The following is a 15508-nucleotide window of genomic DNA, read 5'->3' as shown; positions in this document are numbered from 1 at the left end:
TAACCAAAACTAAACTTCATTAGAACATCGTTGGAATCAAAATAAACTTTATTAATATTGTTTACACAAAGAAACACTTTAGGGAGACAATATTCTTTGAGCTTAAAATGCATAGAAAATTTGATTATTCTTGGTCGATGTCAAATTCTTTTTTTTTTTTGATTATTTTTACTCTTTAACTGGGGGAGAAATTATTTAGGGGGTGTGTTGGACTTGAACTTTTAGGAGATTTTGGATTTTTATTAAAATTTTCCGTTATTCAAGTAATGATTTCTAAGTACCATTTCAAATCATGTGTTATGAACATGAGAGTTACGTAAAATTTAAAAGCATTTGAAATCTTGTGTTATTCAATCAACAATTTACAAAACTAAATCCAGTCAAGAAATCAAATCACCCTCGTGGCATTTAATTAATCAAAGATCATGAACAACATGATCAATCAAGGCCAAAAATTAAAAGAAATGCATGTGATGAACCCTAATAAAAAAATTCTCTAATTAAACAGTCTTAAATTTATTCTTTTCAATTCCATTGAAACCCTACAACCTAACAATGAATCTACTCATACATATAAAAGCATAAACACAATTCAAGGATGAATCATAATTAGATTAAAGAAATAAAAACATGAGTTCATAAAGCTTATCTCGTCTCCCTAAAACTCTCAACCTCTCTAATCTTATGAAAAAACAAAGCTTCTTCTACAAACCTGATGCAGCGTGGTCAATGTTCCAATTTTAGTTTGGCTTTGGTTTTCTTATTTCTTTTTAGTAGTTTGTATTTTCCCTTTACGTGATAAACACAAGATAGTGAGGTTTCCTTTTACATTATGATTATTTTAGATATACATAACATAAGAACTATCCCATAGCTTGCGAGGGCTCTTTTATTTATTATTAAATCAAATAATCATTTGCTCTTTAACTCTTTTTTTTTTTTTGGGGGGGGGGGGGTGGGGGGGGGGGGGGGGGGTATAATGCTCTTTTACTCTTGCTTTAGGCTATATATATCTTTCTCAACAAGCTCAACACCAGTTGATTTGTTTGAGAATTTTTAGACTAAAAAATCTAATCCACAACCCATTATCGGTTACTACGGTTAATTACTACATCAGATGGTGTAAGATTTCATCAAAATTTAATTTCTCAATTAAAACTCAATATTTGCTATCATGGCGCTTCGAAGAACGACACTGCCAAACACTAGAATCCTTCACCCTAAGGTTTCAAGAAGCTTTACAACAAGCGGGTGGAAAACGCTTACCAGTGACTTACAAATCAACATGGTCTCTATTGACTCTCAATTAAAGTTTGTGATCGAAGTTGTTTAAGAGTATTTTGGTCTTAAGAATATACTCTTTATCGGCTTTACAGCATAATAGCTTACTAGCAATACAAAAAGATTGTGACACAAAGTTTGTGATTGAAGTTGTTGCCTTGGTGGAGTCTTCAATGGTGTCAATTTCCAAAGTAAATTGGATACTTGACAATGAAACATGATGCTATTAAATGTTTCAGATACTTCTCCACATAATTGACATTTTTCCATACCGTTCATCCTCTCTTAACCAGCGCATCTGCAATTGATAAGCCAGTATGCGCATTCTTCCACCATAAAGTTTTCAACTTAGGAGGGATATGCAATTTACAGCACTGCTTTGTAAATTCCTTCTTCCTCTTGTTCTACAATCTGCCTGAATTGAGCAGATTTGGTGTGAGAGCTCAATTGTACGTTCGTTGAATTAGTATCCTAACTTAACGGTTTCTCCATTACTTGTGAATATCTGGGACACGTGATCTCTTACATTAGTCATACTGGGTTGGATCTGCTTTATTTTCTGGATGTATGCATGAACAACGTATTGTTCCATGCATGAAAATTTTTAATGAAAAGGTTTCATGCGTTAAAAAATAGCAGTGTGATTTAATTATCATAATTACTCGATGTTAAATCTTAAATGTAAAACGTTGAATACTTTGGAGTCAAATTATTATGAAAAATTAAATTTATCAATCCCAAAAAAGTAAACCGATTGTATTTTTAACAAAACAAGAATTTGGACTAGGCAAATTTTGGCTATGTATAATAAATTAATATTACTTGTCACCACAATAAAAAGTTCAGACATGGAAACTATCTGATTATTTCCGGCCAAAGTAGGTCAGAGTTGACCCATAAATACATTAATGACAATTAGAAAAGAAAATGGTAAGAAAATAAAGGGTATGATATAGCCACATTGTAGAAGTTTTTATTTTAATTTATACAAAAGAAATTCAAGTTTCTTACCCAAAAATGGGCGAGGTTTTCGTGCACTTAAAAAAGTTCATGTGAGATTACAATATTTTATTTTATGTAATCTATTTTTTTCTAAAACATTTACCATAAATTTATCGCGTATTTACAAAAAAAAAAATGATATCTTACAATTTTGCTGATTTTCCTCTCTATAAAGTGCTATCTGTATACTGAGCCCTAGAAAAGAAATAAATAAAGGTCTTGAGGGAGACAATAAAGATAGAAAGTCATTTATTTTGGCACGAATATGATGGTCAATGTTATTAATGCTATAAAATCAGACAATTGTATTGGTATCAAAGAGACACCAAGCCTCAGAGTCAAAGGATCACAACTAAACAAATAAGAAATCAGTTTTTTGCTATGAATCAATAAGCAAAAGAAATACTTTTGAAGCTTTTCTTTTGCCCGCTGAAAAATCATGGGGTGTTGCCACTCATTGTCGTCCGGGGAAGTTCCTCAACAGCGAGCCCACCAAAACCACGGAGAAGGAGATCCACCATTGACAAAGTTCTCCTTCTCCGATCTCAACGTGGCCACCGAAAATTTTAGTTTGAAAAATGTTGTTTCAGAGAGCGGAGGAGAATCGTCCAATATTGTCTACAAGGGCCGTTTGCAGAATCATGGCTTGATCGCTGTTAAAAAATTTAATAATATGGCTTGGACTGATCCTAAGACATTTGTGGTATCCTTTATTTGTTTGAAATTTTTTTTTTTATCGATTTAGAGACGGTTAATGATTGCTTCTTCGATGGGCTTGATTATTGTTTGTCTTTCAGGAGAAGGCACATAGAGTTGGGGGGATAAAGCACAAGAGACTCGTTAATTTGATTGGATATTGCTGCGAAGAAAATGAAAGGCTTCTCGTTGCCGAGTTCATGCCAAATGATACTCTTGCTAAGCATTTGTTCCGTCGTATGTTCTTTTACTCGTATACATTATATATTGGTGGTTTAGTTAACATTATTGTCATTTAGATGGTTTTGAAGACAAACAAATGTTGTGACTAGAAAGATCCAAACCTAACATGTATCATTGTATTATGTTTGTACAATCGATTGAATCAGAACTTGTTAGCATCTCACGTTTTGAACTTTGTTCCATTGTTATTCACAGGGAAAAATCATACCATGGAATGGGAAGTGCGATTGAAAGTAGCATATTCTATAGCTGAAGCATTGGATTGTTGTAGTAGTGCAGGCTTTGCATCCTACAATAATTTAAGTGCTTACTCAATTCTGTTTGATGAGGTATACATAATAGATTCTTCTCAAAAACATTTTCCTAGCTATGCCTGCTTGTGGTCTAGAGATGCTGGACCACCTTTTTAATATTTTTGCTTCATGGATATTGAAGAATGGGGATGCATGTCTTTCCTGTTTTGGGTTAATGAAGGAGACCAACAATGATCGAAAAACAACCGGTAATCGATTTTCAATCATCTATTCATATTATTGTTATCATTATTTATTATTATTAGAATGTGATAATATATTGTGGTTGTAGGAAGTGTGAACCCTGAAAGTGTGATGTTTAGATTTGGTACCATCCTTGTGGATTTGCTAAGTGGAAAGCCAATTCCTCCAAGCCATGTAAGTTATTGTGTTCAAGTTTTTCTTACTTACAAGTAGGCTGATATGTGGAGATAAAACATTTTGTCTTTACTTTGTGAGTGTAATCCTTGGACTATCTTTCATTGTCAATTTTGTGCTTCTAGGCTCATGATATGATACATGGGAAAAATGTTGCTGAGTTGATTGATCCAAACTTGAAGGGAAAGTTCTCTGCAGACGAAGCTACCATAGTTTTCAAACTCGCCTTTAAATGTCTGCAATACGAGGATAGAGAGAGTCGCAACACAAAACACATTGTTAGAACACTTGAAACCTTGCAAACTAAAACAGATGTAATCTATTATTGTGACAGTAGTTTCATCCTCGATATTCTTTTTTGCATTTATGTTAAAACCGATATTCTTGCTTGCAGGCTCCATCTTACGCAATGCTTGAAATGGCACATCATAGAGAGTTATCTTCGAATAAACTTTCGCCACTAGGAAAGGCCTGTTTGAGAATGGACCTCACAGCTATTCATAAAATCTTGGTGATAGCAGAATATGAAGATGACAAGGAGGTGGTTGAGGTAACCTAACCAAACACACCAAGTAATGAATGATTCTGCTGCCAATTTGGCATGAAAGGGCTTACTATTCTATTGTATGGGTTTGTTTATGTGCTAAGTTCTCTTTCGAAGAATGGATGGAAGAGGCAAAAGATATTCAAGAGGTTCGAAAACATGGTGATCAAGCCTTCCTAGAGCAAGACTTTGAAACCGCCATTAACTGTTATTCTCAGGTAATTAGTATGTTCAACCCTATTGCATCTTACCTTGCATTTATTAAATGTACTGTTTCTATAACTGTATGTTTTCTGTCCGAAGTTCATTGATTCTAGGAGAACGGCGTATCCAAGTGTTTATGCGAGGCGTAGTCTATGCTATTTATTCTGCAATCAACCAGATCGAGCACTTCACGATGGGATGATTGCGCAAGAAGTATTCCCTGATTGGCCAACCGCCTTCTACTTGCAGTCTGTGGCACTATCCAAATTAAATATGATCACTGATTCTGCTGATACTTTGAAAGAAGCAACTCTTCTTGAAGCAAAAAGACATCACCGTAAGCAAGATTCTTGATTTTGCTGATCTATACTTTTGTCCTGTGTAAACTCTGAGATGAGGATATACAAATGTTGAAACATTTTTCCTTCTTGCAGTGACCATATTTTGAATTAGTTTTGTTTAATTACATTTCAAGAAAAAATATAAAAACATAAAAGATTTATTTCCATAGAATGATTTCTAAAGAGAAAGTCGAACATAATCATTTACATTTCGAAATTTATTGCACTTAACAGTGAAAATTCTATAATTAATAATATTGGGACTTTGATATTTTATTCTATAAAATATGAAAATGGTTGATTCTACCGTATATAAATGCTAAATTTTATATATTTGACTTTCATATCTTTTTATCGTACTATTTGGTGTATACGAAATATGTTCTCTAGAATTTAAATATGATTTTAGATATAATTTTAACAAATATTATTCAAATATTTATAAATATTAATAAAATATAGAGATAGTACATGCTGATTTTAGCTGCATAAACCCGGATAAAAGCTGCATATGGGGTCAAGGTAATTATAGTTCATTACAAGAGAGATAAGTTGCCATAGCGTTTATGAGAGATAACTAGGTCTTTTTGGCCTTGATGGAAGGTTGCCTAGACGATAGGCGATGTGTCTAGACAGATATGCGAATGCATGAATCTCTTCCTCCCTAGATGATAGGCGATGTGCCGTTTTCCTTTTTCTCTAAGAGTTTTTGACCGGCTTCTATTTTCTTAGTGATTTTTTAATTTTTAAAATCAGCAGAGTTCTTTATTTAATAGACCTTGTTGAGGGAAATAAGCTATCTCCAATAACCATAAAAAAAATCCAGAAAAGGTAGGAATTCCATATTATGTTTCTTGTTCACCCACCATTTAACATTCTAACAAGAGGGGGGGGGGGGGGGGGGAAGTGCTGATTTCGACCCCAACAATTTATGTCGTGTCAAATACGACCGAACAATTGATCAGTGCTAAATACAACATCAACTCAATTATAATTCAAAAAAACTACTCAAACTTCTTAAAACGTGATTCAATGTACATTGACTCTAACAAAAGTTAGTCAATCGTTAACAAGATAAAACGATGTCGTTTTGATATATAATTTAAGTCGACCCCAATACTCTCAGTCGTGCCAAATAGGACCTGAACAAATGGTCAGTGCCAAAACCGTCATCAACTTAATTATAATTTAAGAAAAACTACATGAACTTCTTAAAACGTGCATAAATCTACATTGACTATAACAAAAGTTAGTCAACCGTTAACAAGATAAGATGACGTCGTTTTGATATATATCTTTTAAAAAATATGTTCATTCTAGAACTCAAACCGTCTTGTGATACCCTTTTAATGGGGCACACTAACAACTAGATAAAAGTAAGTTTTGAAATATTATTACAAATTTGAAATTATATAAACTACTACTATTCTTCATTTTATCCAATTTAAAATTTTGGTGACAATTTTTTCTGATTTATATAAATACATTAACATGTTTTTTATTTATCATATCTGTAATAAACTTATATCTTACTAAAATATAAATAATAAAATATTTATTATTATACGATCTTAAATATACTTAAAACTTTGAATTTATTTATAAAATTTTCTTATATAAATTATTTTTAATTTTTAAACTTAAGTGGATTTTTTTTTATTTTTCAAAGTTAATATTATATATTTTGATATTTTGTTCAAAAATGTTCAAAAGTTTTAATTTTACCTTTCTTTCACTAAGATATCTTGTACAAAATATTAGACATATTAAAAAATAACTAAAATATATATAAGCAAACACAAAAGTTTTAAATTTGATAAGATGAAGAAGAATAATAGTTTACATAATGGGGAATTTCAATTTGTAATAATATTTCAAATAATTACTTTAGTATAAAAGGATATCCCGGCACGGGTTTGAGTCCCGAAATGAACATATTTTTTAAAAATATATATATATCAAAACGACGCCGTCTTATCTTGTTAACGGTTGACTAACTTCTGTTAGAGACTTAGAGTCAATGTAGATTTATGCACATTTAAAAAAGTTTGGGTAATTTTTCTTAAATTATAATTGAGTTGAGGTCGTTTTTTGGCACTGAACATTTGTTCGGGTTCTATTTGGCACGACTGAGAGTGTTGGGGTCGAAATTGACATTTTTCCTCGTATATCAAAACGACGTCGTTTTTTCTTGTTAACGGTTGACTAACTTCTATTAGAGTCAATGTAGATTTATGCAAGTTTTAAGAAGTTCGGATAGTTTTTTAAATTATAATTGAGTTGAGGTGGTATTTGGCACTGACTGAAATTGTTGGGGGTCGAAATTGGCACTTTTTCCAACAAGAGGGAGATGGATTACCATAACTTGAGGAATCTCATTCTCTAAAAGGGAGATATCATCAAACCTTAATCATCCTCAATTCTAGTGGCCAAAAACAAAGACAATACACTTAAAAAAAAAGAGAGAACGCATTTAACGGTCAAGTTTACGTTCCCCTGTCTCTCGGAGTCAGGGAATAGTAATTTATGAGTCACACGCACTGAGGAGATGAAACTAATGGGTCTATGGTCAATGATGGGCTTATCACTTCCAAGATCCCACACAGTACCGGCCCTGATAGCAAGTATTGGAAGCTCCAGCTTCCGGCCCAAAATAATATATATGTTTTAACGGCTGTAGTTTGACAATTAGTTGTCTACAGCGTAATGGTAGTCAAAGTGTGCATAGTTCAAAAATAGTGACTTCGAATCTACATCCCTGAAATTTTTTTTTAAATTTTGATAATATACTTACTATCACGGCCTTCAATTTTTTTTAGTTTCTCCTTGCGTTCAATGGGCTGACCCACACTTGTCAGTGTGAAAGCCCACAAAGCAAGATCTGTTGCAGATCAGGACAAGAGCAACAACGATTGATTCGACATATGTAAAGACTCAATGAGTTTTACCCTTAGTTTTCTTCTCGGAAACTTCATGGAATATCTTGGTATGTTCGAAAGAAATTATCTCATCCATGAGAAGTCCATGATTCAAAGTTTGAATATTTATTACATCAGATTTTCTTATGTTACAAACTTACAAAAGATACATAGATCTGCTGAGTAAATACAAATTTTATTGATAATTCTTAAGCTGAAGCCAAGCATCTTACAAGGTCTTTTTTTTTTTTTTTTTGCTCAGGTGAAGGAGGGTAGGTATCACTGAAGAATAGTTAGTTCTGTTGGGAGATTTTTTTTTTTTTTTTACATATCCTAAAAATTTAGTAGGTTAACAATTGGGGTAAGATTCTGGAGCCATGGGCTTATACTCAAGAACTGGTCTTGTCCCCATTCTAATCCTTGTTTAGGTAATTGCAGCTCTGGTAATGGCAAGACTCCACATGGTAGCTTCAGCGATGAAGAAGACTCCTTCATCTCTGTTTCTCTTTGCTTCTCTTCATGTCCTTGAAGCATGAAGTTGTTGTTTGCTTCTTGCATGGCTGATGCTTGAGGAAAAGGGAACGAAGTCTTCATCAAGTTTTCTTCTTTTCCAACGTAAGAAATGGTCTCGGAAGACGAGAGAGGAGAGTTTGGGCATGTCTGAGTCATCTTAGATTCCATCTCTGCTCTTTGCTCCAACACTTTAAGGGAAGTGGCTTTTCTGTATATCTTACACAGCACAACGTCCTGCGACCAAACAAGAACACAAGATGAGAAAAAGAGTTGTTTCTTGATAACAGAGCTTTCGTTTTTTTTTAAGGTACCTTTGGTAAGGTGCAATTGTCAGGCATACGGTACTCGTTCATGACCCAATCAGTCTTGCTTCCACCTGGTGCTCTACCTCTGTAGAACACAAGGGTCTTCTTGAGCCCAATCACACGTTTTGGCTCAGACAAGCTTATGATCTTACGGTCGGAACCAGTTGCTTTCCAATATCCTTTCTCAGTTGTCCTGCTTGGTCTCCCTCCGTTCCCATGCTTCCTTTCCCTTGGAACAAAGAAATACCATTCCCTCTCACCGATTTTCGATAAACCTGTGATCACAATTCAGATTTTTATTAATAAATAAGATTTTTATATGAATGAAGAAAGTAAGTATACTGGTACAAAAAAAAAAAAAAAAAAAAAAAAGTATACTGGTACATACGTGGTAAGTCCCATGGATCATGGCGATAGATGTTGAGGAAACCAATGACTTCGACTTTGGAGAATTTCCCGCAAACCATGTTCTTGAGGTAGTAATCAGTAAGCTCCTCCTCGGTCGGGTGGAATCTGAAACCTGGAAGCTCAATCTCTTTTGACATAGCTCTCACTGTCTCTAAAGACGCTTACCGAAGTTTTTGTTGCTTTAAAAGCTTTGTAAGTGAAAAGGTTGTTGGTGATGATATCACTAATGGTGCAATGCTTATTTATATATAACACTAAGACCTTATGTGATGAGAGAGATTCTTTGTCTGATGAGGGCCATGGGGCTATGTTTTATTGGAGCAGACCAAGTCAAGAGGAAGATGTGGAGGCAGGATTTAACATATTAAATTTTGAAAGTCATGTGTGCAATTTTCTAATGTGTTAGTAGTTTCTTCTTAATGTCCATACTTTTAGACGTTTGTGATGTTGACTGAGAAAGAGAGAGGTCTTGATCAAAGTGAATGGAGCCCACGCGCTTTTATCGTAGAAAGGGTCTTGAGGTTTTGGACCAGAAGCTTTGGTGCCCCAAAAGAATCAGTGTATTTTGATCGTGGGACTTCCACCATTTAGTTTAATCTGAGGCTTGACTTTCGAAGTCTCCTCTAAAAGACGGGAAGTCTTTTTCCTCTGTGGGACAGAACCTTGAACTCTATTTTTCTTCTTCTTCTAAGTGCTAATTAACATAAACCAATACTAAGTGACATTTAACAATTTTTATTTTTTTTCATAATAAAAGATGTTTTCATAATTCTAGATAAAATTTAATGTCATTTGAAACTTGTCAATTACAAAATACTAAATTTTTTTTATTGGTTGAATTAGTTGTATTTAATGTTATTATATATGATCAAGATAAATTACATAAGATTTTGTATTTTTTTAATATTTGTGCAAAAACCTTAAACATCACTTAAAGTAATACAGAGAGAGTATGACATAAGCGCATTAAAGATAATTAAACCCTTTTTTTCTTTGATAATATAACTTTGTGAATTACATACTCCCTTCGTTTTTTAATATAAGTCGTTTTAGAATTGTGCACATAGATTAAGAAATCATTAATTTTTTATATTTTCTAAACAAAAACATCATTAATTATTTACCTAACCACAAATCAACCAATAATAAAATAGAAAGTATATTATCATTGGTCATATAACATTAAGTGTTAATAAATTTTACATAGAAAACCGAAAACGTCATATAATTTGGAACATAAAAATTCTTCTAAAACGAATTATATAAAAAAACGGAGGGAGTATTATTTTAAGGTAATATAAAATGATATTACGTTTTAAAGTATTAACTAGTGTTCTGGCCCCGTACTACGTACGAGGAAAAATCCTTAATTTTATATGATATTAAGTTTAACACCTACTAAAATTACATTTTTGGGATAAAATGTACCAACACCACTTAAATTTTCTTCCACTATTCCTAGGTTTCAAGAGATGATGTTAATTTATATTTGCATAAAGTCATAAACTGTGTAAAATGTATCTAGGAAATTATAAAAATTTATAATGATAATAAGCTAAGTACTTATATTTATTAGAATATCACTTTAATCTCGTCCACACAGAACCGCTGATATGCCATCTCACGTTCTTTAATAGCAGGATTTGCTAGCTTTTCTTTTGCCATATATCCATGATAAACCAAATATTCACCCAAAAAAAACTCAATAGTATTGCAACTTTCCATGGTTAACTTAGATAAAAGTATTTACTTTATTCTTTCCAGGGTATGGTATCTATTTGTGCAGCCTCTTGTCCCTATTCCTTCCTTTGCAGGATCCATTAAAACAACTTCAAGCTGAATCATACAAATATAATCATACAACTTAAATAAAAGTAATCATAAAGCTACATCAATTTTTTGTTTCTTTACTCAAACCCAAAAAATGATGAAGAGATGAAACTTCTAACAATAAGAGAAAAGAAAGGCAGGGATAGAATAAAAATAGTTAATTGAAAATTATATAAAAGATGTAACATTTTGAAATAGAGCCATGAAATTAGGGATAAGAAAAAATAGGGATTTAAGTTGTTGCAGTATTAAAAATTAGGGATTGTGAAATTCATTTTAGAAATTAATTATAATGAAAATAAATAATTAATATTACTCCGGGTCAAGGTAAATGTATTTAAAATTATTTGATAACAAAATTCTAATTCTACAACTTTCACAAATAAATTATTATTTCAATTATATATATTTTATAAATATGGATTACAGAGTGGTTACATTCAGAAAAAATTGTTAAAAATGGAAAACAACATTTCTGATATTATTTTGAAATAGATATATGGATATATTTTTGGAAGCATTTTTATGTTTATATAGTATGACATGTTCCAACAACACATAATATTTTATCTATTTGTAAGTCTGAAATCTTATTTCAGTCTTCTTCGGTTTTAATATGAGATTTATGTTTCAGTCGAACCAAAGGTTTAAGGAAGAAACTCGCCAAATAAAGATTTTGGTAATAAATTTCCTCTACAAACGACTTTACTTGAACATGATATGTTCTATAGGCTTTCTTTTTCAAGTTTAGTAAAAAAAAACAGAATTTTCTACGAAAAAACAAAAAGAAATTTAAAACTGCTCGAAGGTAGATAATTAAATGTTGAGACATAACCTTTTTTTTTTACTGAAAGCTGAGACAGAACTTCGAAGAAAGATAATTGAATGCTGAGACAAACCTTTTTTTTTACTGGAGCTGAGACATAACTTTATCGCTTATTCATTTGCTAAACAATTATTATATGAACTCTTCGCACCACCAACTATTGTACACTGGCCAATTCCCGAGATCCTTAGTTTTGAGACAAATATGATGAAGTTGATTTCTGGTGATAGATAAAACAGTACAATTGCATATTATACAGAGGAGAAACGGTTTGACAACGAAGAAGTTAACTAAAACGTGGGGACGGATTTTTTTTTTTTTTTGGCAAAAGGATGAAAACTATGAAAAAGAAGTTAACTAAAACGTGGAGACTTGAAATTGCATAAAAATAGGATATGAGAAAACAAAATTCCTATAGCTTGCATTTTTTTGTTTTTATTTTTGTTAAAAATTTTCTCGTGGCAATTTCTGATTGGCTACGCGACTTGCGATTTAGTATATAAGGGATTACAAGACATAAGTATTGGAGTTTTCCATAGACCTATTTGTTTGTTGGTTATTCTATTCCGGTTTGGTTATCCAGAATATTTCAAGTTTTGAACAAGTCATATGAAGACAAAAGGAAAAAGAAATGCGATGAATTTGGGATTGCTTTAAATATTTCATCTTCTGGAGAACTTATAGCTATATGGTCAAGAAATTTTGCTAAGTATCTAAAACAAAAGAAAAGCAGAAAGAAAAATGGAAGAATAGATAACTTGAAAAGTTCTTCATCAAAGTCTCAACTGTCAAACACCTTGCTACAAAATTGGATTTAGTTTATTTACTATGCATGTTTCAGTAAATGTACGTAAATTTCTTTAGTAAATGAAGATGAAGGTTGACTTCAGAAATAAAAAATATTTATCCAACCTTAATATAAGAACAAACCACAATAAATAGTCGTGAGCAGCGAGTAGTGCGGCTTGAGGAATGTATGTTAGCATATAAAGGTTTCTCGGAAACTGCAGAAAAATCTTAGAAATGCCGACAAAGAACAGACAAATATGAAGGTCCTAAGAAGTCCCTATCATATAGTACATCAAAAGTAAAAACAAACTTGTGTAAAGTGTAAACTGTAAGGAGGATTTTTTTTAACATAAGTGACTGATAAACTGGATTGGGGGACATTCTGATCTCGGATTGGGTTTGGATCGAATACTTTGGGTATTAGATATTTTGGTCCTAGAATTTTTTTATATCAGTCACGTGTTTTCTAATTATGGATCAGATATGTTGTGAACTCAATCAGTTCATATGTTGTTTAAAGAACCAAAAATGTTTTTGATTAGATCTGGGTTTTTAATTCAAACGTGTTCGAAAATATTTAAAATAATAAAAATATTTAAGGGGATTTACAAAATATAACTCAAAACTTGACTTTGATTGCAAAAGTATATTCAAACTTGAATCAAATGTAAAACTAATCTAAAAGCCTTGTGAAATTACAGCCAGCTCCTTGTGACCAAACAAAAAAACATAAGTCATTTCTACGAATATAGCTTCAGTAAATCGTCTGAGTCGTCTGAGATGTTGGAAGTAGTCAAGACGACTTAGTGTAGTTGATCTTAAAAATAATTTATAAATTTTTAAAAAAATATTTTGACAAATAAAAAATTAAAATCATGTAATTATAAACATTTTTAAGTAAGGTAAATTAAAATATAATAAAATTGAATAGTTTTCAGTATAGATGAGTGAAAGTAGGTAATCATGATATTCTTTGGTTTTATGGTTTGACAACATATGTTGTAGTATTGTATGTATTCTTAAGATTAGATTTTGGAAAGCTTGAATGTTTTTTTGAAAAATTAAATTTTTACCATAAGTGTTTATTTTTGTGTATAGTAAATATTTTTGAAGTTTAATTTGATTTTATGAAGTGTTTAATTAGTTAATTAAGTTTAGGGGTTATGTCTAGGGTCTAGACGACTAACTTGTAAGTCGTCTGGTGAATAATTTAAACCAGACGACTTACATGTAAGTCGTCCAAATATTTCCGCCTAAATTTTTTTTAAAAATTATTTTTCCGCTTAAATAATTTAAACCAGACGACTTACTTGTAAGTCGTCTGAGAAGTCTTTTATTTTAGTTTCCCGATAAAAATATTTTAGTTTCCCGCTAAAAATATTAAAGTCTCCTGGGTGACTTACAAGTAAGTCGTCTAGGAAGTCGTCTGAATCAAAAATATTTAACCTAATTGGATTTTTTGTCTCCCTATATAAAGAAAAATTTACACATTCTCTCTTCTTCTCTGAAATGGCTGCAACAAAAATGTAATGTTCATCATTCTAAAACTCTTCAACCTCTCTCTAAACACTAAGCTTTATATCAATTTAGAGTTTTTGTCTCATGTCTTTCTCACTAATTTATCTTGTTTTTGCAGGTTTTTCATCACATGGTTCTCATCTTCCACTCATTTAAAGGTAGATCTATCAATTTTAGATATGTATTTTTGTGTGTTCTATAAAAGTAGATTTATCTAATCTTCCACTTATTTTATCTGTTTTTAAGCCATTTAAACGTTTTTGGATATGCAGGTTTTTCAGATCTGGATTTGGATATGCAGGTTTTTCAGATCTGGAAGATGTCTTGGACGACTTACCTGGTAGTCGTCTAAAATATAATGCGCTAGACGACTTCCAGGAAGTCTTCCAGACGACTTTGGCGGGAAAATAGTTTTTACCGGTTTTGGCAGAAACTTATTTTTGGCGAGAAAACTCGTTTTCCAGTTTTTGGCATGAAAACTTGTTTTTGTGGTTTTGACAGAAGAACTCGTTTTTGTGTTTCTGGCTGAAAAAACTTATTGTCAAGCAAATGATGAGTATTAAATTTATTAAAAATGGTGAAAGATAATAATTTGAGTCAATTAGCTAAAAAACCATTAAAAAGTTAGAAATTAGGTAAGTACACTTGATGTGACAAATTTTGTGTCTATCAACAAATGTACTTCGTTTTCACGCAGACTGGATGCTATTTGGGCTCTTATTTGTAGTTTTCAGGGCTATTAGTCTGGTATTCATACGTGTCTTATATTTGATTTGATTCCCTTCCCCTTCTCGATTCTGCGTTTCCCTTCACCTCCCCCCCCACAAAGTTCCTTTTGCAAAACGGTTGTAGTTATGGCATTCAATCATCAATCCCCACTACGTCTGATTCATTGCTTATTAACAACATTTTCATCATCGCTCTTGGACAATCTTTACCTTCTAAATCAGAAAACCCTTAATTGTTTTATCTTATCCACGACAATGGCAACTCGACGGCCCCACTTCTCTGAGCTAAAGGCTGGCCGCTGCAGTTAGAGTGTTATCACGAGGCTTCTTTGTTTCTGGGAAGCTCGAAACTTTAAGAAAGGTGGAGAGTTGCGGCCGTTGATGTGGTACTGGTCGATGAGAAGGTAACAACTCTTGGTCTTGATTTCGCTTTAATAACATGCATCCTTACGAACTAAACTGATTACGCGTTATGTTCAAGTGGGTTGCAGTCTGTTTTCATCCATGCCTCAATCAATTTTCATCGGCTCATACTTTCAGAAACATCCTGAAGGAAGGCAGGCTCTCTGACCTAAGTCTGTGTGATGTAACAAGGAGCAACCAAAGCTTTTGACTGTCAAAATTCAAATACATATCTACCATTGCCTCTCATGTTTTTTCTGCGACACTTCCAGGTTCTAGCCACTCACAA

General features: G+C 32.5%; 2 protein-coding genes across 2 annotated transcripts; one reads left to right on the top strand and one right to left on the bottom strand.

Moving 5' to 3' along the window:
• Positions 1-1790: 1790 nt before the first annotated feature.
• LOC106351494 (probable inactive receptor-like kinase BSK12) lies at positions 1791-5432 on the top strand. The gene is made up of 9 exons (XM_013791289.3): positions 1791-2986; positions 3081-3216; positions 3418-3551; positions 3658-3724; positions 3808-3893; positions 4019-4207; positions 4288-4443; positions 4542-4655; positions 4741-5432. Exons 1-9 carry the CDS (start codon positions 2723-2725, stop codon positions 4993-4995), a joined length of 1401 nt encoding a protein of 466 aa, XP_013646743.1. The 5' UTR covers positions 1791-2722; the 3' UTR covers positions 4996-5432.
• Positions 5433-8007: 2575 nt separating this feature from the next.
• On the bottom strand, positions 8008-9514 carry LOC106347054 (NAC domain-containing protein 6). The gene is made up of 3 exons (XM_013786546.3): positions 9107-9514; positions 8725-8993; positions 8008-8647 (listed from the first exon to the last, which is right to left on the bottom strand). Exons 1-3 carry the CDS (start codon positions 9261-9263, stop codon positions 8234-8236), a joined length of 840 nt encoding a protein of 279 aa, XP_013642000.2. The 5' UTR covers positions 9264-9514; the 3' UTR covers positions 8008-8233.
• Positions 9515-15508: the final 5994 nt, after the last annotated feature.

Source organism: Brassica napus, chromosome C9 (genome assembly GCF_020379485.1).
Source record: "Brassica napus cultivar Da-Ae chromosome C9, Da-Ae, whole genome shotgun sequence".
Classification (NCBI taxonomy): Eukaryota; Viridiplantae; Streptophyta; class Magnoliopsida; order Brassicales; family Brassicaceae; genus Brassica; species Brassica napus.
This window is presented reverse-complemented; position numbering and strand designations above follow the sequence as displayed.

What these genes read in the sequence shown, in the direction of transcription:
- LOC106351494 (XM_013791289.3), top strand. Translation starts at nt 2,723, where the DNA reads ATGGGGTGTTGCCACTCATTGTCGTCCGGGGAAGTTCCTCAACAGCGA. An exon ending in ACTCAATTCTGTTTGATGAG is followed by an intron (nt 3,552 to 3,657) that starts GTATACATAATA and finishes TGGATATTGAAG; the next exon opens with AATGGGGATGCATGTCTTTC. An exon ending in ATGACAAGGAGGTGGTTGAG is followed by an intron (nt 4,444 to 4,541) that starts GTAACCTAACCA and finishes TTATGTGCTAAG; the next exon opens with TTCTCTTTCGAAGAATGGAT.
- LOC106347054 (XM_013786546.3), bottom strand. Translation starts at nt 9,263, where the DNA reads ATGTCAAAAGAGATTGAGCTTCCAGGTTTCAGATTCCACCCGACCGAG. An exon ending in TGATCCATGGGACTTACCAC is followed by an intron (nt 8,994 to 9,106) that starts GTATGTACCAGT and finishes TTGTGATCACAG; the next exon opens with GTTTATCGAAAATCGGTGAG. An exon ending in ACAATTGCACCTTACCAAAG is followed by an intron (nt 8,648 to 8,724) that starts GTACCTTAAAAA and finishes GTTTGGTCGCAG; the next exon opens with GACGTTGTGCTGTGTAAGAT.